The 26,542-nt window shown below is 35.1% G+C and overlaps 2 protein-coding genes across 4 annotated transcripts; one reads left to right on the top strand and one right to left on the bottom strand.

Annotated features, from left to right (window-relative positions):
• Positions 1 to 11: 11 nt before the first annotated feature.
• Positions 12 to 3,545, top strand: LOC135832893 (uncharacterized). 2 transcript variants are annotated; one of them, XR_010556392.1, is made up of 9 exons: positions 12 to 265; positions 353 to 525; positions 598 to 899; positions 1,050 to 1,379; positions 1,570 to 1,620; positions 1,841 to 1,990; positions 2,063 to 2,206; positions 2,301 to 3,193; positions 3,331 to 3,545. XR_010556392.1 is itself a non-coding variant. In XM_065346426.1 (8 exons), the coding sequence occupies exons 1-8, from the start codon at positions 172 to 174 to the stop codon at positions 2,887 to 2,889; spliced, it is 1,833 nt and encodes a 610-aa protein (XP_065202498.1). In that variant the 5' UTR covers positions 12 to 171; the 3' UTR covers positions 2,890 to 3,315. The 2 variants fall into 2 exon arrangements, 1 of the variants encoding a protein (XP_065202498.1); XM_065346426.1 differs by lacking the exon at positions 3,331 to 3,545 and having other exon boundaries at positions 2,301 to 3,315.
• Positions 3,546 to 5,346: 1,801 nt separating this feature from the next.
• LOC135832892 (leucine-rich repeat-containing G-protein coupled receptor 6-like) lies at positions 5,347 to 25,594 on the bottom strand. Of its 2 annotated transcripts, none has more exons than XM_065346424.1 (3): positions 25,088 to 25,594; positions 14,221 to 14,776; positions 5,347 to 8,283 (listed from the first exon to the last, which is right to left on the bottom strand). In XM_065346424.1, exons 2-3 carry the CDS (start codon positions 14,607 to 14,609, stop codon positions 6,375 to 6,377), a joined length of 2,298 nt encoding a protein of 765 aa, XP_065202496.1. In that variant the 5' UTR covers positions 14,610 to 14,776; positions 25,088 to 25,594; the 3' UTR covers positions 5,347 to 6,374. The 2 variants fall into 2 exon arrangements, with proteins under 2 accessions (XP_065202496.1, XP_065202497.1); XM_065346425.1 differs by lacking the exon at positions 25,088 to 25,594 and adding an exon at positions 18,861 to 19,036.
• Between the last annotated feature and the right edge of the window lie 948 nt (positions 25,595 to 26,542).

The raw sequence follows: 26,542 nt of genomic DNA on the forward strand, positions 1-26,542 counted from the left end.
CGATTTTATATTTCTCACCATAATACATATATATCGCATCGCTCTCGAGAAATAGGTAGGTATAATATTTCCATGGCAAATGTAAAATATACGTCGGCAAAATTTGCTCACTTTCGCTAGTTGAAACGTGACAATTTCATTAGCAACGCTGATATGATTATTTGATCAAAAATGGACGAAGAGTTATTTAATAAAGTTGTCACCGAAGTTTCCAGTTTCTATCGAGCAATTACAACACCATTTTTGAATCGAATGTCCGATCATGGTAAGTACCTATACCTATTCGAATTAGACATAGGCTCGATGGTAAAAACCAACTAGTCAATTTTAATCGTGTACGTTTAATTTGCAGATAGAGAAAACGCAGTATTATGGAGTCAAAAAATAATGGATTTAAAGAACTACGATTCGTTGACGAAGTATCTGACATATTTAACTTTCATGATTATAAACGGACGACTGGTCACACCTTTCGATACAGATCCGAATACTTCGCAAATTCCACCTCTTCCAGTACACGTTGGAGTAAGTATAAAAGAATAGAAATTAGAATACTCGTCTTATACTCGGGAATTAATTTTAAAATTTCTTCTGCAGGAAGCCAAGATGTTGGATTTCATCGAAAAAGTCGTAGCTCAATGTCAATCGGTACAAAACAACCAAAGCTCGCAGCATTCAACCTCTGGTGAAATTTCGGCAGCTCTCTCTAACGATGAAATGGCTTTCATATCGACGCAGCCGACTCCGGGAGTAGGTATTCGAATGTACCTAGCTACATCAGCTCAGCCTTTCGCAATGTGGTCGAAAGCCGAAAATGCTCCTCAAGCCACCAAATACAGTCTACCAGCCAGAGAAGTAATCGATCGAGGATTAGCAGTAGCCAAGGAAAAATTCTACTCGTAAGTATTACCTCAATCTATAAACTCGATAGTAGGTAGGTATTATTTTCTTTAATAGAATAAGTTGGCGTCTTTTTTTTTTTTTTTTTTTTTTTTCATAATTTTTTTTCGTATTTGATTCCGAATCAAGTAGACGGGGGTACGTTTCAGGTATTTAGAAGAAATCGAGAAGCTCAATAAGCGAAACGAATCCTCAGGGGGTGCTGGAGTAAACGCAAACTGCGTAAAATGCCAGAAGCCTGTTTCCGTCGGTAATGTATCTACTCTAGACACCAGTAAATCTACTCTGGATGGAACTATATCTGATATTAATTATGATTTTGGAAGCTTAAACGATACCTCGAATCGATCCGAACCAACAAATGGCTCCAGAATACCTCGACAAGTGCAGGAAGAGACGCTAGATAGTACTCATGCCTCATCCAATGATCGATCTGCCTGTCAAAATGAGGTCGCTGGACCTTCTGGAGCAAATGCTAGGTAAATAAATATTGTAGAATGAATTTAAAATAATGCGTAGAAATTAGTGATGCGGTGTTTTAGAATTGTGCATTTTGGTAACATCTTTTTTTTTTTGAAAAACGTTTAAAAACTATTTTAAATTCACCACAATTAATTGAAATAAAATTCGAATATTTTTCATATTTTTCCTTTCATTTTTCTGTTTCAGCACCGCGACAATTCCTCCAAAAGTTGGCAAATACGGCGGTTACAGAACTCGGTAAGAATGAAAGTTCATATTGTTCAATTCATTGCGCAATTCCTTCGTACGACAATAGGCATTTACGGAGTTAAATTAACAATTACATCAACTCCTTCCAATCACGAACAATAATTACTGTTTTCGAATAATGTTTAATAAATTGCCTAACTGAACGCCTTCTTTTACATATTTGCGGCGTTCAAATAGGCAACTTAATCGACACCGTGGTATGTTTCAGGCCATGCGAACCTTTGAACGAAGAAGACAGGAGACGAGAGGCGGAAATAGACGAGAAATACGAACGTTGGTTCGGCGAGCCGCAATACAACAAGTATCGAGAAGAAATCAGAGGATTTCTCAGGGGTGGCACGAAAATAGACGCTATCAGGTAAACTAGAATTGTAATTCGATGAAGCGATGTTCATATTTTGAGATGGTGAGCTAAAAAAATTCATTTCAGACGAGCGGTTCATTCGCATATCAGACAACAACACGTACCAGGTCGAGAATTACCTCTTTACGCTTACGATTCAGAAGATGAATCAGTTCATCGTGAGATACGTATCATTCATCTTCGAACGAGATATCTGGACGTACTAGGAAGGTAACGAAGTACCTATAAATACCTACTCCAATATTTCATTAACTCATTTAAAAATAGATTGATAAATATAGCTTATATGTAATTCTGCTCGCAGAGAATACGGAATCGTAGACGAAGCCGAACTTTATTACCTCGTCGGACTAATGGGCTTAAGCGAAAAGAACATGGAAAAGGCCAGAGAACTAATTAAATACGCCGAGGAAGGTCTAATCGACGAAAATTTCAGACAGAAATTCCATTCGGTTGAAGGTCGAACGATGTGTAGACTTATTCCAATCATCGAAGAGATACTACAATCGACTCGTAGATCAGCGAATACGTCTCAATCGTCGATTCCTGTTGCATCTCAATCGGCATCTTCATCTACACAGGCTAATAAGACTTCCGGAAGACCAAACACATCTCAACATCGTAGTATGAGATCTATGCCTCCAACTTCTGTCATGGATAATCATTCTGATAGCGTACGTGACGATTCATCAGATCATTCGAATCGATCGAATATCGAAAACGAACCGGAGCCGGAATTTTTTCAAAGGGTTGAACAACTCGATGATACCCAAAATTCAAACGAACAACAAAATCCAACGAATTCTACACAAAACTCATCGAATGAAGATCAATCTGAACAGGAACCAGATGGAAGGGTTTATCCTCATTGTCCTAAAGAAAACTGTGATTAAAATAAGATAATTTTTATCGTTTCTATTCGTATTATGTACGTATTTTGACGCAGGTACATTTATTTCGATTAAACGACCAACGTACAAAAACGCTGATGGGATGGGTGTACATATTTACTTACTTGGATTAACGTATATCGAGGTAATTTCTGATTCAATTGTTCCAGGTCATTGTTAAGTTCGATGCACTTGAATAATTCGCATGTTTGTTCGGTTTAAATTGATGCATTATCTTTCTCACTAGTAAAAAGCATCCATCCCGTTGAGTTTAAGCAGGAAAAAACACTGCAATAGTGATTAAAAGGTCAAGAGTTAGGTACCTATTACTATAACGTTTTGTTTTTGTTCGCTAACAAATGTCTGCGAAACGATTTTGAATTTTAAATTATGTTATGAGAATAAACAAATTATATAAACGGTATCAAATGATTTGTTTTTCAGATAAATTCCTGGTGATGGAACAGAATGAATCGTAATTCGTAGTTCTTATTTGGTGATGAATCAATTTTGACTTTTTGACAAATGGCGATAATAATATGAAAAATGGTTCAAATTAATTTAAATTTAGCAGCTCATGTGACACATATTTTACGTTATTAATGTAAAAAAAAAAAACGACCAAATGTTTAATAAAAAGCGGAGGCTCGTCAATCAAATTTCCTCTAAAAAAATTAATTCTATTTTCGAATTTCTCACTTGATAAAATTCATGTGTAGGTATACTAAATAATCATTAAAATAAGTAAGCCTATTGCACATATAAAAATATGTCATTTAAATAATAATAGATACATACCTAATAATATCTAATGAAAAAAAAAAAAAAGTCGAACGATCCCAGCACCATAACAGGCGACGAGGCTTTCCCATTATTTTTCTTATTCGCTGCGGATAAATCGTCGGTTTCCTTTCAATTGAAAAATTAAAACGTTTATCTGTTCCTCAAAGGAAATAACAATTTATGCCACATCCTTATCAGACGTGGCCCAACATGGCGAACCCTTCCACTTTCAAAATTATATAAGATTAGGCTAAAAAAGCAAAAAAATCTGTCATTGACCCTAACTATGATAGACACGTCCGGTAACCAATGCATTATGGCTGTGATTCTTCAATTTTAATTGAAACATCCGGTTGCGTTATATGAAATGAAACTTCGCAAAAGCTTAACCTAACATATTCAATTGCGTTAATTCGAATGGCGTATGTGTTTCCTTTGCGACAGCACAAACAACTTAATTTATCACTTTCACTTTTTTTAAAGCCGTTTATCGGTTAGTTTTCTTATCGCATTGTAAAGGAAATGCGTTTTAAACGCAGATGTTGCAATTGTCAATATTTATAGCCATTTGCGAAAATCTGTGCGTAAAAGCTGCTTCGAAAGTAGGTTTAACGAGAGAACGACATTGATGTTGGAATTACATTTTAACGGCGTCTGTTATCGTTACTCGGATAAAATTACCGTGTCTGTTTTTAATTACCGTGAAAATATTTATAGGTACGTTTTATTAAATGATTCAATGCACTCTACTGTGCAGTTTGTACCAAATAATATTATACAGAAGGAAAATGTATTACTTACGAGTACGTTCGATATTGCGCACAGTCAACACTACTATTGCACGAATTTTTCCATTTTTCTTGGCTTTAAAAGTTAAAACCCCTCGTAAATTTCCACCATATCAGCGTGATGTAGTGTGATGTGATACTAATAATAATGAATAGCTGGGTGAAAAATAGATACCTGTAGTAGTAGTAATAATAATTATAATAATAATGAGCAAATTCCCATCATTACGATACTAAGTAGGTATGGTACCTACATCATCATTCTTCGTTCGTAGAACTGGATTCGAAAATGGAAACTGAATTTTCTCATTCCTCGAATAACTAACACAAAGCTTGCACCAAGTATTCATTTCATTGAACTGTTTTCATACAATACTTTTAAAGAAGAATATAAAAAATAAAACTGCAGCTTAAAACAGTAAGTAAAAACCTACAAATCATAAACAAATCAGTTTTGTTACTTTTTTTTACAAAAAAAATAAATAAATAAATGCAAAATTTAAGAAGATATTATATATTTTGTTTTTTTATTGTTTTTTTTTTTCAATGTCGTTTTTTAGTTTTTAATAATTTGAAGTTTGTTATCATAGATATGATTGTTCTGATCAAAATAATAATTTTGAATAAACAAAAGTTTAGTGATCAAAATTATTTAAATGGGTTGGTCTCTTTGATTGTGATTCTTCAACCATTCATACAATTTTGATTAATTTCATGTAAATTCAATATAATTAGATGATTTCAAAATGAGAATAACTATAGCCTAATTCCTACTTCCATTTCGTTTCCATCTTGATTGCATCCATGCATCGTAGGCAAAATTTGTTCATCCCATCTCCCATTTTCATTCGAGCGAATTTCAAGAATTATAAAATATTCACAGAAGAACTCGATTCATGTAAAATTTTATTATAAATAGGTATTCATTACGAATAGTTCACTAATATGAAATGAATATCGAATTAAAAAATAATTACAGTATCATTTTGAAATACGAGTGAAAATTAAAACGATGAAAAGAAGAAAAATAAAATATATAGGGAAAACACGACAAAATATTTATAACCAAAACGTTACCATAATAATAAGGAATGTACACAATAATAAATATAAAATTAAGTAGAATACAAATTACGTGAACAATAAATCAGTACTGGAGATAATCTTATAAAGTAAACAACATAGTAAAAAATCACGACGGTATACAAATTTGTTTTGTTTGAAAAAAAAATAAACCAATTCGTATTATTAATTTACTCCTATAAACATTATGACATATCGCTTTGTATATACCTATTTTCCCAACTTGGTGCTCATTGTCATTCGTGATGAATATTCGATTAAAATTCGCGAGTAGGTAAATATAAATGCGTCATTTTAGAAATTGAAATATCCTTATTATTTACATATCAGTCTTAACGTTAATGAGAATATTTGTTCGTTCAATTACGCGCGTTAGTAATTTTTCGCTAGAAAAAAAATTCTAAAGCGTGATTACCTAATTATCACGGTGTAGGATCTTTTTGTTTGCTGTAAAAAAGATAGGTAGGTACTTCATCGTGTTTCACAAGCACCTTTATATAGGTGTCAATGACGAAAATCGAAAGTTTATTATTTCCGATTTAGATAAATATTGACTTCAAATACATCCGATCTAGCCTATAATGAAACGAGATGGATTTCCTTTACGATTCGACTCGCAAATAAATATGTTTACGTCAAGATGAGTACCAAGTTAAAAAATATTACGTGTAAATAAACCTAAATCTCGCACACGTAATACCTATTCAATAGCTCGCTATACCTATACATGAAAACAACGCTTCAAAAGTGCAAATAAATAAAATGAAAAAAAAAAAAAAAAAATAGGAGACTAGTTCTAAAATAGAAAAAAAAATGAAATTACAGTATCGTGAATCATGATGAATTTATGTTAATTACAATATCCGAGGTTACCGGATCGTTCGATTCGATAGATTTAGTATTTTTGATAGATCTTTTTTTTAACGATAGGATTTTTCGCGATGCCGAATACGAAACAGCAAAAACGCTAATCACAACCATAATGAATCCGGTCAATAATAACATTAGTGAAAGAGGCGACGACTTAGCCGGTTCTTGCAAAGGCTCGTAAACAGCAGCTCTGGTACGTCTATTGAGTATACGAGCTGGTTTCAGAGGATGATTCCATTGGCAATCAGCCTCCCTTACGTATCTGGCCCAAGTACGATTGACATTGTTGAGAAGTTCTCTACCAGGTCTGCGTAGTTTACCTTCCTTTATGGGTGTACTCTTCGTATCTAAGTAACACAATAAAGCTTTCTTCTTCTTGGACCCACTAATGGTATCTGCAGCTGCGGTAGTTGATCCTATCAGAACACCAATGTCTCCCCTTTCGGCCAACGCCCATTGCCACATTTCTACAATACTGCAGTCGCATTTCCACGGATTGCCGACTAGTTTCAAAGCCGAGATTTCCGGATTATTGCCGAACACGCCGGGAGTTATGGAGGAGAAGTTGTTATTACTCAGATCCAGCAGAGATAGGTGTTTCAAAGGCTGCAAGAAAGTTAACGGGTTGTGGTCGCCTACGCTGCCCAATTTGTTATCAGCGAGTAGAAGCTTGGTGATGTTTTGGGACGAATTAAAAGCTACCGGAGGTATATGAGACAAATCACAGTTACGTAAATCTAGCGTCTTGAGTCTAGACAGTTGTTTCGGTATGAGTGGCTCGTCGGGAAAGACTTTTAATGGATTTCCGGCCAGTCTCAACTCTTCCAAATCCGGATACGTATAATTATCGTAGAATACAGCCTCGTTAAGTCTACTCAGACCGCAATAATTTAATTCCAACGTTTCCAAGTGCGTTAGGTTTTGGAATAGACCGTACTCCAAACTTTCCAGCTTGTTGCCCGAAAGTATCAAGGTTTTTAGTGAACCCATTTTTAAAAACGTGTCTCTAGAAATAGTTTTCAGATTACTGTAACCCATATCTAAATGCTCGAGGCTTTCTAGCGGAGATAATAAACCGGTGAACGCGTTGCTTAAAGGATTATACGATATGTCGAGCTTCTGCAACGATCCAAATCGATGGAATGTGTTGGCTGGTAGTCTGGTAAGACCGCAATCTCGTAAAGACAACGTTTGCAGACGAGTCAACGGCGCCAGAGCTTCGGACAGCACAACTGACGATAAATGATTACCGGATAGAATAAGAGTTCGTAGCTTCGTAGCGTTCAAAAATGGCGTTTCCGATAACGGTTCTCTTAGATGACAATAAGACAGATCCAACGAATCCAAATGTATTAAATTATGACCTAAAGTGGTCGCAACGTCCAGACCAGCTAATTCATTCTCAGCCAGAATCAGAGTCCTCAACCATTGATTCTTAATGAAAGTATTTTCCGGTAAGTTTGATATACCAGATCGTCTCAAATCCAGTAATTCTAATCGTGCCAGGTTACTTAGCACCAAAGCCCAATCTACTTGATTCTTCAGATTATTTCCAGACAGTTCGAGTACCTTGAGATGTACTAGGCTGTTGAAAGCTACTCCGGCTATATGCGTTAGATTACATCTGTTCAGTTTCAACGTTTCCAAACTGGCTAAAGGATCGAATATACCGGCTTCGACGATCCTCAGAGGATTACCAGATAAATCCAGAGTATTCAGAGCGGTAGTGTTGGCGAAAAACGAAGAAGACAGTTTCGACAGGTTGCAATCGCTTAAGTATAAATATAGGACAGATTTCGATATGAGAAAAGGCCCGTCTACGAGGTCCAACGGATTTTGCTGCAGTTCCACCGTTATTAAGCCTGGATTATTCCTGTAAACAGATTAATCGTTTATATAGGTTAGAACGAGTCCACTAATACAAATGCCTATTTAATAAACAACGAGTAAAACCTAACGCCTTCGATTAGCTAATTTATCGCCGAAATTAAATAATTCCAGATGTTTATCGCGAATAATTAACCGCTGATTCGATTAATCGCGTAATCAACCAGTAGGTAATTAATCGGCCGGCGCAAAAATGAAAATTCACCTTTATAATGACGCGGCCGTAATGAATAACGAATTAAATTCACCCATTAACCATGACCAGCACAGCGTTTCAAATCGTCTTCGTCTCTTGTCCACGTAGGTACCTCTACCTATACCTAGCCAACTACTACTCGACGTAATTCAATAGTAGAAAATTCGCATACAGGGTTATGACAAACTCGCCACTATATCTTTTATCATTTTTCACACAGCTGAAATGACCGTTGAATCTTCGCCAATCGTCCAATTACACACCGTCGTTCCCATCAAGGTTGAAAAAATTCCTCTTAATAAACCTGACTCATTAATATTTTTATCTCTGATGTACAAAATTCTCGCGTAAAATTTAGACGACCGGCGGTGGCAGCTTAAATTTGACGCGTACCTATTCGTATACTCGTCGTAACAAAATACTACCAAAAATAATTAGTCAGCAGGTAGGTAAGGTGGCCTTCGGGTTTCCAATCCACTGCTTTGACTATATTCTGTGTTGCATTCATATAGGTACCTACACCAATTTCTTTCTCCCCAAACGTACGAGTAAAATTTTTTTTCAAAATAATTGCATATTGAAAAAAAAAATTTGTTTTTAATGACAAGTTGAAACAAATGACCGTGTTCGTGTTTCCTTTTTTTTCTTCTTCGTTAAATACAATTTTTCTACAATTTGCTTATATTTCGTATACCATACTTATATACAGATGCGGATTATAAGGTTCGAATGCACTGTAATAATGCATTGGAAAAATGTACATACAGTGTACATTGTTTACATAAATACGCACATCGCCGCACATATATTATTTATATATGTCAGGGTTAATTACAGTATTGAAAGCGTGAATTCGACTCGAATCATTATACGTACATATATTTTTGTATGTTTGTACAACCAAATACGTGTGCAACAAATGGTCGCTGGATCGAAAAAAATTCAACGGATTGTTCGAATTTTAACGCATGTCTGATATGACCATATACTCGTACTAACGAGAAAGCCAAAGCCATGCAGAAGACGTGATGAGGAGACAATGTGCCAGGAAGCGCAGGAAGTTATTATTAACGTCAATAAAATATGCATTTTAAATGCACAGTGCAACTTTCACTTGATATCTATTAATGATTCATAACGACAACCGTAAACAGTAAGTACATAGATAGGTAATTTGTGTAGCGATTCATTATAGAGAACATAAAACAGAAGACAATGCAAAAGCTAGGTACCTATTGAAAGACTGAGACAGAATGAATTTGATCAAGAGTGGAAGAGAAAAGGAAGACGAAAATTTGGAAAATTTGTTCAATTTATTAGAAAATGATTAGATAAGTAATAAGCAATAAGTAGGCGTGACTACAGATATCATTATTTTGATGAGTTAAAAAACAGATGGCTAAACTTATTTCTTCATACGAAACTAAATGGTCGAGGAAATTCGCTTGAGCGAAGCAAAGAGTGAAATACATATCTGTACGTATTATGGAAAATTGGAAACTGAAAAATGCTGGAGCAGCCTCAAATACTCGAATGAAGGATTAAATTCGAGGGAAAAAATGGAGAAGAGAGTACCTACTTGAGGGAAACTTGAACGAGAATTTCTATTAAAATACAAAAATCTATAGTCTGATCAGAAAAATATTTTTCTATAGGAGCGATTTTGACCAGTGTAAAACAATTTGCAGGTAAACAACCCCCCCCCCTCCTTCGGCATCCTTCGGCCCTGGCCCGGCTACTAGAGGGAGAGAAGGAAAAATTTGCAGCAGTTACCGTCCAAGTTCAGAAATGCTGGCAACGTTGATTTTTGGCCAACTAAAAGGTGCACGGTGTTGCCAAATGTAGAGATGATAATGATTCAACTTCAAATAATGTGATTTTCCACCTCCATCCCCCCCCCCTCATAATAGAATAGTGATTGATGATTCTGAACTATTATCATATCAAGCAACGACTTACCTACTCGTATACGAATTATTCTGGATTTAGAGTGAAGTATTGGCAACGTCGCAACAATAAACCCGAAATAAAATTCATTTTTGATATTTCAATTTCAAAAAAAGGCACGTCATCAGGTCACCATGAATTGAAAAAATTTCGAAATAAAGGCTAACGATGATTTCAGAAGAGAGGGCAAGGGAAAATCAAACAAACTTTTTTTCAAAAAATAAAAAGTTTGAAGATAGGTAGGTATTCAAAAATATAAAAATCTCTTCTCTCTACTTTGCTTTTCGATACCTTTGAAACAAAATCTATGACTAAGAATGTAAGAAATTTTTTATTAAAAAAGTATGTAGGTAAGTATACCTATCCTATACCTACCTAGATCGTTAAAAATTGAAATCATTATTTTTTTTTAAAATCGACATTATTTTCGAATTTTCTTCAGGGATATTCGAAAGAAGTCTTCAGTTCAAAAATTCAATTTTGTCAACTAATCAACACAAAATTACTACCTAGGTGTAGGAAATAGCGAAGACACCGAATAAGGCAGCTCGACAGGTTTTATAAAATAGACTTTCTACATCAAAAATAATGATTTGTTTTAGGTATTGTGCATCTTGAGAATTTATAAATATTCGAAAGCTTTCACTCATATTTTGCTCGGGCCAATTTACTCAAATTTCGAGACTTTTGAAATTTTCAAAAAACTACTGGTAGAATTGAAAATGTTGAAACCATAAAAGTCAACGAGTATTTAGGTACATCAAGAATTAATTTGCTTTACTAACTTTCAATAGAAAAAAATCAACTCGAAAACTCCAAAAGCATAACCAAAATCAATAGGAAAATTCAAATTTTTGTAAAAAAACGCCATTCTCAAAAATTGAAAATTATATCTATGTCTATTCGGCGTTTCTTGAACTTTTATTTGAGAATGTTTCCGCCTCACCCCTCCCCCCCAAATTGGAAGACACATTTCTCGAGGAATGGAAATTTGTTGAATTCAGATAATTTGTAAAAATTTCAGATTTTTTCCAACTTTCGATCAAAGTTTGAAATATTTTCGGTTTTTTATCACTCGCTGAACAAAATTTGAACTGTTTTCAGAACTTCCGAATTTGCTGAACCCTTCAGAGTTGGAAAACCGACAACTTGAACTGAAATCAAAATATAAACTTCTGCAAGTGTTTTTCAATCGTTAAGAGAAACTTTTTCCAGTTGATTTTGTCAGTCATGGTTGCGGCAACGTCGTCCCCAATAATAGCTTCAACCCCCAATAGTAATGGCAGTAGTTTTAAATGCATCAATCATTACCATTTCCCATAATTTTTCACTTAAGCCATACGAGGTACACAATTTACTGATCTCTTAACGAATGCTCCACTAGGCAACACTGGTCAACCTGTAGCACAATAGGTGATTCATTCATGAAGAGTCGAGGTCAAACTTGAGTTTATCATTATTAGGTAGGTATAAATAAATACCTACAAATATACGGCAAAACGCAAAACGAAAATAAATTTCGATGTGTGATCACAACATTTGGTTTGAGCAAAAATTCACATACCTCGTGTCCAAATTTTCAAGAGACGTGCAGAGGGTGGGGTGGGGAAATAAGAAGTCGAAGTAGGAATCATCAATCGAACAGAAATCAAAAGATGTAAGTATAGAAAACCCAGTGTTTTAGAAGGGTTTGGTAATATGAGGGAGGGGAGTGTAATGCAGGTTTTTTGACCTTTAAGAACTTGTCACGCTAGCCTTAAAAATAGGAGTATACAGCACCAGATGAGCTTTTTGGGGGTATAACTTCTCTGTGTCTTTTTCCAGCAACGAAAAAATTGATTTTTAAGCCTCTTTCAACTTTAGCCTCCCTTAAATGACCTGAAGAGAATGAAATTTGATAGACATAAATACACTTTAAAATCTAAATAGTCATTTTTGACATTTTGAGTCTGTCTTAGTACAGAATTTCATTAGTTCAGTTCTTAAATTATTCAAAACCCGATCTGCGAAGAAATTATTTAGAAACCGTTTTTTTTTTTAAACCAAAAATTGGTTTAAGCTTCAAAATTGTTATAAAATGGTATTACCTAAATTAAATTTTGATATATCTACAATATACATATTTTGGTCGAAATCTGAATGTTCAAAAATTCATCAAAATTTGAAAAATGAAATTCAGCGCCTGAAATTTTGCACGGTAGTATCATATATTTTTAGAAAAATCATTCAATTCTTTTTTGATTACCTATGAGTCAAAATTCCTCTGCCGGTTGAAATATGAATGCTTCCTTCCTTTCCTTCACAAATGGACGTATTGACCTTTGCCAGGGTTGGATTAAAAGGTGCTTAAAACTTGTCAGTTTCGAGTCTACTAAAATTTGGAGTCTTTAACGGCGGATTTTAGCTCAAATTGAACTAAATCAGCCCAAATCGGCTGAAAAAGTGCACCTATTTTTCATGTATACGATATTATGTCCTTACAGTAGTCCAAAACCTATTTAATTTTCAATGAAAATCATCACATTCTGACATTCGTAATTTTTATATGTACAAGCCTATATTTTCCTTCTTTTGATATCTTCTCTTCTCTACATTTCATGATTTTGTTACGCAGTTCATTCTTTCGCCCTTCAATTTCGTAATGTCCTCGTTATTCAACCTATAACAATAATCTCGATGATACACTCGATGGTTTGTCATACCCTTCAACGTATTTTCTTTTTAAATTGATACCAAGAACAAATTTCACGAGCGTCATTTACTATTTTCTGTATTGGTACCTAGACCTACCTACGAGCGTTTCCAAAGGTATAGGGTGGTCTGTTGAAATAACTACGAGGGGGGAGGGTGAAGATCAGGTTTTATAACTCAAAACTGTGGGTTTTCCTTGGGTTTTCTGAAAAAGGACTCACGAACCTCATGTTTATAACCAGAAAATTTTCCAAGAGGGTGACACTCTCCTCCTCATTGTGCAGATCTAACATTCTTTCCTCTATACTATTTTCAACATGATGTAAAATTATCAAATTAAGGTATTCGAGCACCTCATCAAAACGTGATTTCCGATTCGAATTTCCGCGTTGTTTCAATATTTCGTATCAAGTATGTATTTACAGCAACATAATCCTCGAATATACGTACAAGTGGCTATTTTTTGCATCGCATCGCATCGCAGCGTTAGACATTGGGAATCTGCGATCAAGTACGTGCGTTCTTTTTTCTTCGCCTGCAGAGAAGGAGGTGGCGGAGAGAAGAGAGAACGCGAAGATAGCGAAATATCGTTTGGTGAGACCGCGAAACAACGATAATTTAAACGATGCCCACGTAATTTTATCGCAATTAAAACGACCGCTCTTATTATTCTTTTACTAAGACCAATTGACCTTGCTCATTCACCTGTATGAAGCCTCAATGGCATGTTTTGTGTATTTCAACGTTGTACGTACACTATTTCGATTAGACTAAGTACGCTGCGCTGCCTAATACATGTACGTCTAGATATAGGTACATCGTATTGCTCGGCAGCTGACGAGCTTTTTACGCTACAAAACCCGAAAGAAGATAATTTTTGAGAGACGAAGTTGAAACGCAAATGGTTAGTAGGTATTTCAATGAAGATACGACCACGGTCTTGAACGTGAATTTTCTTTCTGCTAATTAAAGATTCGACGACGAAAACGAAGGCGAAGGCGAAACTGTACCCCACGCTCCTCGAGTCAACTAATACCTACTTAAACAAAAAATAATTTTCTCGAATACAGTAGGTAGGTATGTACTTACGCAAATGCGTGCGAATCTATGGTAGAAATATTATTGCCGGATAGATCTATATCGACTAAGTACTGCAGATTGCTGAACGAATCGTTTTTAATGTGCGTCAACAGGTTATCAGCCAGTTGTAAAGTTCGAACTTTGATATCTTCGGGAAACGGGCCCAATTCTTTGAGATGGTTGCCGTTCATGTTCAGTATGTAAACGTTGTTGTCCAATCCTTCCAGAGGTACGCTGGTCAGGTTACTTTCGGAGCAGTCTGTTACCCAGTTTATTCTGAAGTAATGGCAATCGCAGTCTTCCGGACAGTCTAGTTGTTCTGCTAATTCGCTGTTGGCGTGCACGCACAGTGCGACGCATAGTAAAGAAAATAGACCTATTCTCGACCACATGATCATTTACTCCGCTGTCGTCTGGTTTACTCGCTTCTACACCGATGTAGTGGTTTACGCTAGTGTCAGCGAGAGATGATCGAGTTGGATGTGTGAAAATTGTCCTCCTCAAGATTGGACATCGTTATGAATGAGATCCATTTTTGCTGGTTCTCGTTGATTGAGCTGTATTCCTGTAACAAAAGTATAACATTGAAGGATTAGTATACGTGGGTACTATTTACGCGTAAATGCTAAAAAAAAATAAAAAGATAGGTACCTCTGGTACCTATCAAATTCAAAATAAAATCATTCTTAAAAATCACCAGGAGAGGATTTATTATTTCTGCGTCTTCAAGACAGAATGAAAACTGTCACCCTCCCTACCCCAGCAGCGAACAGGTACATGAGGTAAGTACATCAACATGCAAGGGGATAGGGAGATTTTTCATCTGGGTTTCCAAGTTTAGACCCTCAAACCCACATGAAGGTAGCATTTTTTCTCATCATTTCAATATTTGTATTGGTGAAATTATACTTATCTATCTACAGAAATACTCTCAAGAAATGGCAGAAAAATCGACATATTTTTTGAAAATTAGAAAAAGGAATTTTTATGACCCCTAAGTAGAGTAAAACTGCATTATAAGGGTTCAAATTCGCGGGAATTCTTGTAAGCAAGAGAGTATTACGTCCCAGGTTAAGGATTGCAGGGCTTCATATCTATTAATAAATTTTTCATCAGCTCACGTTTTGAAATTTTCCTCAAAAGGTGATGATTATTTATCTATGTAATTTAAGAAATTCATTGAAGTTCAACATTTTAATAAATAATAATGGCCTGATCCCGTATGCATAAAAAAGAGTTGCTGGGTCACTGATGTAGAAATAGAAAGAAGTTCAAAAAACTTGTCATTTTTTTACAATTGCATAAAATTTGGTAGTATCTACATAGGCACTTATTTCAAACACTTTTTTTCAAAACTGAATTATTTCACACAAAAATGCCGAAAATTGGCAACGTTTCCAATTTTTAAAATTTTATGGTAAATGAGAAGCGGGGGAGCTCCTCCCGTCACATTTCAAAAATCACTAACAAATTTACAGTGACGAAAGGGCCCAGTGAAAGTACATTTTCCCAAGCTCCAAAAACATCGTCAATATGCCCCTGCCCGGGCCCTTCAACTTCTGGCAGCCCAAAACAATCGTTCACCAAGTTTTTTAAATTCAGAATGCATTTCAAAAAATTGTGGAAAAAAATTAATTTAGAGAACATTAATTAACTTTTTAAAAATTCCTTTCCATTTTTGAGAGAATAAGTGCAAAAAAGTGTTCAACATGAATTTTATTGGAAAATTTTAAAATTCCAATTTGGCTTTTAAAATTTGATTCAGTCGGGATGGAAAGCAAGAGATGTTGATTTTCGACCTCACAAACTCAATGAAAGCGAGTTTTAACCACCCATGGAGCCTCAAGCGGATTTCTGAATTTAAGTCTTGGATGAAATTCTTTTAAAATACCAACATCAAATAAAATTGTAGCAAGTTTTACCAACTCGGATTAATATTCATTAGTCAGGGGGAAAAGTCCCGAAAAAACTTATTCGAAAAAATGGCCATTCGGAGGAAAGAAAGTATGGACACAATAGAGGCCACTAGAATCAAAAGTCTACTTCTTCACTTTTTTTCGAAAATGAGTTAAGCATGGTTTGGTATACTACAACATGTGCCGCATCCGATGAAAATGCCAAAATTTGAATTTTGTGCCAGGAAGTATGGTAAAACAGCATGTAAAGTTAGAGGTTAGAATCAAAAGTGTACTTTTTTAATGGAGAAGTCAAGTTTTGAAACGAACCTGGCGGAAATCGAATGAAGGACTAGTGTTATGCTTTGATTAGGTTTGAAATTGAATAAATTAATCAAGTGAGGACCCTTCCCCCAAAAAACACCATTCATTTTTATTAATAAAAATTATTTTTTTTCTTTGAAAAAAAAGGAAAATTATTTCAATTTCCAAATAAATGGTCTAAAAATGCAATATTATTTTAATTTCTCAAACTTTCCAAGCTTTCTTCAACTTTTAGCACCATATTACTAGAGATTTTTTTGATGAAGTACCCTACAAAGATGTACAAAGTGTAAGGTTGGAGTCAAAACTTTACTTCTCCAAACTTGAGCCGGCTTAGGAACTCTTACGGCAACGCTTAGGGTAAAACAAACATGTGGGTCACTATTGTCATGTTGGTACAAAAATATTCGACGTATTACCTCGGTATTTTATGTTACGATGAATGCCAGGGTGGTTTTTTGCGTTTTTCTCAAAATGTTCGAAAATGGAGAAGTAGACTTTTGATTCTAGTGGCCTCAATTTTGTGACATTGTCCCAAAATCGCGAAAAAAAATATCCTGCATTTGGTCAAAAATTGGTAAGGAAGTTTACTGTGAATGGGAGACTACTCAGAGAAATTTTGAGCTCTTAAGCCGTGCAGGAGCCCAAACCAGGGGTCCTCAAAATTGGGGCATTTACAAAAAAGAAAAGTGTTTTATAACACATTTGAGTACTGTGAGATTGTAACAGGTTCTTTCATCTCCTTTAGAAATTTTCCAACATTGAAAATTCTTTTTACAAAAAATTGACCCTCAATTCGGACTCAAGCAGGTTGAAATATCCCGATAAATAGTTTTTTCGCGATCATCTTGGTCGAATTTTCGAAGCTGGAAAAATACAAGTAAAAAGAGTAAATTTGGGTAATTTCATCAAAATAATCATAAAAAGTGTGGTAGGTACCTAATCGATAAATTTTAATACTTATAGGAACAATTTTTCGAAATCTATTTAGGTACAGGGTGCCCAGAAATATCGAGCACCCCAAAGAAAGTTTTTCATTAAAAATATAGGTTGGTAACGTGAAATAGATGCATATGATTGGTGGAATGTTATCTCTCCATTCCAACAACCAATCATGTGCTATCATTATTATCATTCACTGTGACCAACCAAAGTATTTTGGTAGAAAACTTTTTTAGGGGTGCTCAATATTTCTGGGCACCCTGTACGTCTGTTTGAATCAAAAAACCTTTTTTTTTTTCAAAAATTGACCGTCGAAAAAAAATATGAATTTGGATTGGTTCTGCCAACAGGTTTTGGAAAATTGTTCCCGATGAAATGGGGTCACAAAATTCAGGGACAATCCTACAAATAAATTATCCTCAACTGCCATCACTCTAAATGATTATTTCCCCGAACCTTTTTTCCTGAATACCTACTAAATTTTCGAATCTGATTTCCTGAATCAATACATGTATTTGAAAAATAACCCTCTTGAGTGAATTTTCCCCAAAAGCTTGGTTTTCAAATGTAAAAATTTTTTACAAGAGTACAAACAAAACTTTTGGACAATTTTACAGTAATAAAAAATGAGTCCTCCCAGTTCAGTGCAATTTTTTTGCAATTTTGGCAAACGGAGTGTACTTTTAGGCAAATTATGAGAAAAAAAAACAAGTCTTATTGAGATTTTGGAAAAAAATAGACTTTTTCGTTTCTCGCAATTTTGATTAAAAAACAGGTTTTTTGGAGATTTTGACAAGAAATATGTATTTTTTTAATAGCTTTTACAAAAAAAAATGCCCTTTTTGACAAATTTGGAAAAAAGTAAAATTTTTTGGTAATTATATTAATAGAAAGAGTTTTTTTTTGCAATTTTTGGGATTTTTGGCAATTTTGATTTGAAAAGTAGGATTTTTTGTACTTAATTCTGGAAAAAAATAAAACTTTTTGGGAAGTTTGACAAAAAAAAACAGATTTTTTTTCTGAAACGTTCGCAAAAAACAAAACCTGGAATCGCCTCTCAAACACTCGAACGTCTGCTGAAGCTGTGTCACAATCATTGTACATTATTTTATACTTCATACTAGAAAACCGAATTGGTAATGGTAATTGCGATTACGAATACTTCGACAAAATCATACCCCCTCTGGTTCATCACGCCTCACGAGCTATTCGACAAACGCGAAATTCAATTAGCGCTCGTTATTTTCGAGACAATGACGGCGCCGTGTTAAATGTTACCACCGCATGACGTTACAATATGATGATTCAGACAGGAGGAGCAAAAAAACAATGCCGATGATGTAACGTTATCACTAATCGACGATGCTCCTGGAACAATAACCTTTCTACTCAGTCCCATTAAGTTTCATCTCTTCGATTCAGACACGATGTCTAGAAAAAAAAGCTCGCAATTTCATTCTAAAAAAAAAAACAATAACAACAACTTACATGTGCACAGAATCTACACGTAGGTTGTTCAAAATTTCGGTAAGAACATCGCGAATCGAGATTAGGCACATCATTGATTAAAAAACTAGGAAAATATCACTTGAAAAAACGAACTGCAACTTCGTAAAACCTCTCTAGGTAGGTAGGTACCACGTTTTAGGTAGTAGGTACGTGACTGACGGCAAGTGGAAAACACTTGTCGGTTTCAAGTTCGTTCGCGTGTATACGAAATCTCAACACATTCGTACAATATGCAAACCGCGATCGAAACCACGAACAGACCATTCTAGAATACCAAAGTAGAATCGTGGGAACTATAGAAATTATGCTAAAATCAACATCAGTTAGCCGACCACGAGAAGCGTTAATTATGTTGTTGACGTACCTATACGAGTAGATTTGTTGCGGTTTTCAATGCTTGTGATGAGATCAATTTATTTCCTACCTATCTTGATTTTAAAATTTTTGAAGAAAATTTACATAGTTGGATGCTAAACCTGAAACCATTTCTATCCAAAAATCAAATTCGAATTTTGGCTTTATCAAAATCAAAATTCAAGCTACGATCGGAATGTGGCATGAGATAAAAAACTTAAATTTTTCGACTCCTCGAATCAATTATGGAATCCTCTATAGTCAATTTTTTGGAATTTCAAAAGTTAACAAAAATATTTCTCATGAAATTCAGATCTCGCTAACTCGGTTTCTTGAGCGGGGGGGGGGGGGCGGTCCAGCTTCAGCAACGCAAACCGCGAAACGAAACTTTCTGCTTTAATTGTACAATGAATAGCATAGGGTTATTTTGCCTGCGCACAAAAATATGTACAATAACTAGCAAATTATTACACTAGTTGCTGTAATGTACATTGTACAGTGGTACGTAGACGTATGTACGTTAGCCAGCAATCCAACATGGTACGTTAGTCCAACGATGAATTGTTCCAAATGGTTAGTACACGAACGTATTTTTTGTTCAACTTTTATTAAAATCAGGATATAATGCATTAAAACGTCGTCCTTGTCATTAGGAAGTTGGCGTATCACCTCTTTGCCGCCCGCTATACAGACTACAATTTTAATGTTGTTCGTTTATTAACACTAGACTGAGACTTGCGTTACGATTTTCATTGACGGACATTACGTGCGCACCCATATGTACACTTCAACCAATGGTAAGTGTAAGTCGCAAGTACTTACATGTGATAAAGACGTCGTATGACCGCTAAAAATCTGTGTGGATAGGTATTTTTCAATGAAAGAGTATTGGACATTGGATAAATAGATGAGTAACTGAGTTGCTGAGAAGTGAGAGCATAAAAAGTTCATTACTTTGATAGACTGGAAGAAGAGAAGAGAGAATAAGATAAGACTGACGAATCTGACCACCTATAAATAAACTTATATTCAGCTTGGGTATTTCGAGAAACTAAGCTAACAAGGGAATCACTTCACCTCCTTGCTATGGAAGTATGGATTTGGAAAATTCATGGATATTTGGAAAGAGCCTATGAGAAAAGCCTCCAACCCAACATTCCAATACTTACCAAATCTAAGTTCAATTCTCTATTTTTTATTTTTTTTAAATGTCAAAAATTGAATTTAAAAAAGCCCAATTTTCGAATTTGCGTCATACCGAATTGAGTCGAAAGGCTAAAATTCCATGTTACAAGCTGATACCTATTCATCGACTGCATCCATTTTACAGGAACTTCAGAAGTTCGGGGCCTCCAACGCGAAATTAATTTTATTAGGAATTTCAAAAAAAAAAAATGCATTAAAAATCCAAAAATTGCTTCCCCCCTCCCACCTCACAATACATCTTGAAGCAAAAAAGTTTCCTATATTTAAAAATGACCGGCATTTTTTCAAAAATTTGAACATGGTGAAATCTTGAAATAATTTGAGTAGGTACCTACACCTAGCCAATACTCATCTTTTAAGAATTAATTTTTTTGTAGTTCAAGCGGCAGGGAGATGTTTGTATGTCTTAGGACTTCTTAATATTCATGAATTCAAGACGTTCTGGAGTCTCCTGCGCAAGATCATTTTTCTCCAGGAATTCCAAGAGATGTAGATATCAAAAATTCAAAATTGCACCGCCTTTCCATGCAACCTACTTGACCTCTATTTTTTCAAAAATTTGAACCTGGTAAAATCCTAAAAAAATGTGAGTAGGATGGTTATTTTTTAATTAGGTAGGTACTTGATTTTTCACCGTTCAAGGAGAAACGGCAATTTTTGAACTTTTAAAACTTTGTATGCTGAGAATTCAAACAAAGTGAACCTTTTCTCTAAATTTGAAACAGTGAAATTTCAGAAAAATATACTGAATTGGTCAGTGAAAAATCATTTTGACTGACCAATTCAGTAAATTTTCTACTGTTTTGCAGTGAAAAACTACTGCTTTAAAAAGGCAAAATGTCGTGACTGTGAAGCAGTGAAATTTCACTGTTTCAAATTTAGAGAGTTCATTTTTCAATCCCCAACACATAAATTTCATCCTGTGACAGATTAATGAAATGGAAAAGATTGGGTAAGAGTAAAAACATTTTTGAAACCATCTTTTTAAGGTGATTTTTTTGCAAACCTCGTTCATTATTGAAAACTTACCCACCCCCCTCCTCCTCGAGTAAATGTGATGGGAAACGACGCTTAATCCAACCCCAGTTGAGCTTGAAGAAATTCGTAGTTCCAAAAATTTTCAAGCTTACAAAAATCATGAGAAAATCCATTAAAAAAATTGCTCAAACACTGGGATATCCATTCCGGCAACACTGGCACCAAAAGTACGTTTTGCACTAATTCTAGGCATGCCTGATATTTTCTAAAGATGTTTACTAAAATTTGTTTACCGAACTCAAAGCATTTTTTATTCTTTAGTCGAAGGTTGGTAGGTTTAATATAAGCTTCCTTTCGCTTTGAATTTGAAGGGGTTTGAGTCGAAATGACGACCTCAACCAAAATGTTCAAATTTTTAGTGGTAAGGCGATGGCGAGAGGCGAAAAAGGACTGGAAATGTAAAAATTGATATCAATCGAAAAGAATAAAAGAAATAAAAATTATGCAATACATTCAAAAGACAACGTTCTGTTTTAGAATAATTTACTCGCGGGAGGGGGGAGAAATTTGGGGTTCATGATCCTAAGCAGCTGGTGAAAAAATGAACAGAAAAAATGAGAACCCCCCTTCCTTTCCTTCCCCAATAGGTAGAAATTATTCTTATACAGTACGTAGTTTAAAATTTAAATAAAAGCTAACAATTTTCTTTTTCATTCCTTAGGTACCTAACTACCTATACAGCTGAATTGAACGTTCAAACTCGAAGAACATTCATCCAACCAGCTGAGGCAGAAAAAATCCTTCAGCACTTCAGCATGGTGTAAGCAAGTTATTATACATGAACACGTGGAGATCATTTAATCACTCGCTGCGGCTATTTTAGGTACCTACCTACCTAATTCGAATAATTTCGCGGTCTCATTTACGTATAAAATTTCCATCAACAACAAATTATCCCCAGTGATCTGATGATTCAACACGCTCAACAGACAGGTACCTATCTAAACAATTCACCAAATACCGACATAAGCTTATACAGTCTGCTCGTAACGTTGAAACATATCTACGTACTACGTACTGAACACAGTATGTGTGATACTCAGCAACAAAATGCCACTCAAGTATTATGAAGAGACTCTCATAATAATCAAATCCCCAGTATTTTTAATATCGCAACATTACATAACTTTGGTAGTGCCATAGGTATTAAATTCCCTAAAGAAACATAATCCGAAAGGTTACGAGACGATTCGGTTGCTAATGAATGAATAACAGCTTCTTTCGACTACCTACACCGATATATGCACACGCAGCATTATACGAAAACGTACCTGTTGTAAGCTCATGATGATGTGCTAAACAGAGATATTATGCAGCTTCGCCACGAGCTACCTGTACCTATCTTTAAGTAAAGGGCAATGCTCGATTAATTATTTAAATGTGGTAGGTACCTCATGTCGTCCATATTTGTCTAGATATTGGCACCGAATCGTATGAAAACCTGTTCGAACCACCTTCAAGTAATGAATGAACGTGTGTTTGTGAATTGTTCTGCGTATGGTACCTGATGGTACCGTCGTCTTGGTCGTATTTGAATGTAATAACGCCGTAATCACTAACCAGCAGTCCAGCGTATAATTGTAAGTTATTATTGCGCATTGATGATCAGAATCAATGCCAATATTTCCACTTTGAGGCAACGAAAACCACTATAGGAATGGGTGGAATAGAGAAGAAAGCACAGCGGTGAAGTAATTTTGTTTTCATATCGACGAGATTGTCAACAAAATCAAACCATCGATAAGGTGGTTAGTGTCTTCCTAATGAGTAGGTAGGTAGGTAGCTGGGTAGTCGGTACATATATCATATTTTCATCAACTGCTAAATTCTGTTAATAATGATGAAAGAAATTGGAATACCTAGCTATCTAGATTCTCACAGTCCTGCCTTTTAGCTACTACGAATACTTTCATCGATGAAAGGATCTGAAAACTAATTTGATTGTTTGATAAGTAATGATCTAATAATGCAAAATAGATACCTAACAATACCATCTCGCTAAGATGAACATTGTATCATTACTGTCTAGGCAATAATTAAGATAGATTAGCCTACAAGTGAGTCATCAGAAACATCTTAAAACGTCATTTCCCATTCCACAATCTCTATGATACTTAAACTTGACGAGTTACCTAACTGTAAAACGGACACTATTTTGTCGGAACGCCGAGTTAATTGCAGATGTCGTAGGTATTTGTATTACTATTACGGAGGATCGATTTGTTTCACTTCATCAGCGGAACCAATCTAGGCACAGGTTTACCTACTAAGGGCAAAGACCCAATACACTTTGACCAATATTTCAGATAACCTTAATTTTAGATCAATATGTGATCAACTGATCATGCAATGATCGGAGTATTTGTACAAATAAAGTTTACTTTACTTTAACAATATCAGTTAGCAGGTTTTCACTTAAAAGTCATCACATGACTATTTATTATGGCAACAGCATACCAACGACAGAAACTCTAGGTATTAGTCATTTCATTTGCATTTACTATACGAGTTGAGGGAAAAACTAACTTCAGTAAGCCATTCTCAGAACAAATTCAACGAAGGTTGGTAAGAATTCAACATTTTTTGTTTGTATAGGACCGAAAATCTCGATCTCAACGAGTAATTTTAAAAATTAAATATTGTCAAAAAAGAATAAAATTGAATAAAATGCCGAACCTAACGAAATGAAATAAAACATCAACAATTACCTACCTATTTTTTATTTTTTTCAAAAAGAGAAAACAGGACAGCGCAGGAAAGTCTTGAAACTTGAAAGTTTTGAAGAAAACAAAACAGTGTTGCCAAGAATACAGTTTTTTTGGGCAAATGAAATTTTTTCGATTTTGATAACACAATTGATAATGATAGGTAACTTTTTTGCATTTGATTATGTTTTCGCAGATATGGAATTTAATAGCATCGAAATTGAGAAGTTTTCCTGAGTAAACCAAGGGTATATCTAGCTGATTAACTCTCTAAATTTGAAACAGTCAATTTCACTGCTTAGCAGTCACGACATTTTGCCTTTTTAAAGCAGTAGTTTTTTTTTACTGCAAAACAGTGAAAAATTACTGAATTGGTCAGTCAAAATGATTTTTTACTGACCAATTCAGTAATTTTTCACTGTTTTGCAGTAAAAAAAACTACTGCTTTAAAAAGGCAAAATGTCGTGACTGCTAAGCAGTGAAATTGACTGTTTCAAATTTAGAGAGAAGAAGACCATTCTGTACCTACCCTAGCCGGGATCAACACTATACTTAGGTATATTTCCACTTTCCAGGATCAACATTCTTTGCAGGATTAACACGGAGTCCAGATCGAATAACTACCCTATCACATAAGCTATCTCATCGTTTTGACAAAAATTGTAATTGTTAACTTTTCAGCTGTCTCCGGTGTCTCACGACCTTCATCGCAATCGTATTCGCACACGCCACGAACACAACAAAACTGCATTTCGATACACTACGAAGTTCCGGGTCCGGCTTTCCGGCGAGATTTTTGCACGTCATGCGAAATTTGATGTAGGTAAGTAAATGGCAAGTATACGAGTAAAACAGATTAGCGTATGAAAACAATACATGTTAAACAAGACTCGAGTACGTTACCTGTTTGTTGTTACATGTTGGAGGTGAAAAAAAGAGGAGAAAAATGGTATCTTGCGTAAATGATCGAACTGCGAAGTCGCTGCTGATTGGCGAGGAAAGAAAAAAAGATGAATTACGTAATCACCGAACCACTAAACATACACGAGAGCATTCACGCGACAAAACATTCACTGGATTACGGCGTACGAATAGATCTAACCAACACTAATATTTGACACACATGAACATTAACCACAACAGTTGACATACAATTTACAATAATTGTCGACTGTATTCCGTACAGAAGGCAAACCGCGTAATAAAACAGAAACACGCTTCTTGCAATAAGTAAACAAGCTTATCCTGCGTACGCGAACGGAATCAGCGGCCGATTCAAGATACACTGCGTTAATTCGTTACAGTGTAGTTAATTATGAAGCTAGAAATGTTATGTTCAATTTACGGCGACTAAGCAACTACCAGTACCTACGTTTGTGCTCGGCAGCGAACTGAATGCCAGACTCGAGCAAATAGCAATTATACTCGCAAATACGAATGGCAGAAATAAAAATACCTACTCAGATTCAACGTAGGTAGAATAACACCGTCGTCAAATATTTTCATTTGTACGAAAGAAACAGCGTTGTCAACTGGTGTCTTGATATAGGAACAGAAAAAACGTACATACCAAATAATGATCAATTTTATTAATTAAAACGCAAAATTCAACCAGCATTGAAATTTATTCAATTAGAATAATTTCACGGCTGGTGGGTCGCATCCACTAATTTGTTTACGATCTGTCGTCGTATGGAAGTGATTTTTCACTCGTATTTGTCGAGTGATTTTGAATTGTACCTATGTTCGGTGGTTGACAATATCAACATGGTTTTTTCCATTAAATCTGCTTTGTTAATTCAAATTTTGTGGAATATTCGAAATACCTGATGTTTGAATTTAGTGTCACTTTGAGTGCGTCTCATTATTCGAGCTGATGCTACCTATAGACTTACACCTCACAACTTGACAAGTGCTTTCCAACAAATAACAATCGATTTCCTCTCGAGCGATACATTGAATATATTTTGGGTAAACTTATGAGCCCTTCTAGATTGTTACCTATGTATTTTTTAAATAAATTTGAAAATGTATTTTTTGAGTTCTGATTGTTTCACTGAAGAAATAACTTATCATGGAATGAAAATATTAATATTGTTAACCAACCCATTCGAGCCTCGAAATGCGTATTTCTTTTTTGAATTCCTACGTTCCTCTTGGCTCTTAATTTTTACTCCGTGTGTGAAAAGATATACGAGTACTAAGAGTAAAAATATGGCCAGATTTTTCCCACAAAAGATGAACGAAATACGAGTACATACAATACCTATTCACTGAAGAAGAGTAAATTTCATTTTAATAAAAAACTTATTTGAATAGGATGACGAAACAAACAATTTTTTAAAAAAATGCTTCAAA

This window comes from Planococcus citri, chromosome 1 (assembly GCF_950023065.1).
Source record: "Planococcus citri chromosome 1, ihPlaCitr1.1, whole genome shotgun sequence".
NCBI lineage: Eukaryota > Metazoa > Arthropoda > Insecta > Hemiptera > Pseudococcidae > Planococcus > Planococcus citri.

Excerpts from the sequence above, each read along its gene's own strand:
- LOC135832893 (XM_065346426.1), top strand. The coding sequence starts at position 172 with ATGGACGAAGAGTTATTTAATAAAGTTGTCACCGAAGTTTCCAGTTTC. Across the intron at positions 1,621-1,840 it reads TACGGCGGTTACAGAACTCG|GCCATGCGAACCTTTGAACG; the intron begins GTAAGAATGAAA and ends GGTATGTTTCAG. Across the intron at positions 1,991-2,062 it reads ACGAAAATAGACGCTATCAG|ACGAGCGGTTCATTCGCATA; the intron begins GTAAACTAGAAT and ends AATTCATTTCAG.
- LOC135832892 (XM_065346424.1), bottom strand. The coding sequence starts at position 14,609 with ATGATCATGTGGTCGAGAATAGGTCTATTTTCTTTACTATGCGTCGCA. Across the intron at positions 8,284-14,220 it reads ATAGATTCGCACGCATTTGC|GAATAATCCAGGCTTAATAA; the intron begins GTAAGTACATAC and ends ATCTGTTTACAG.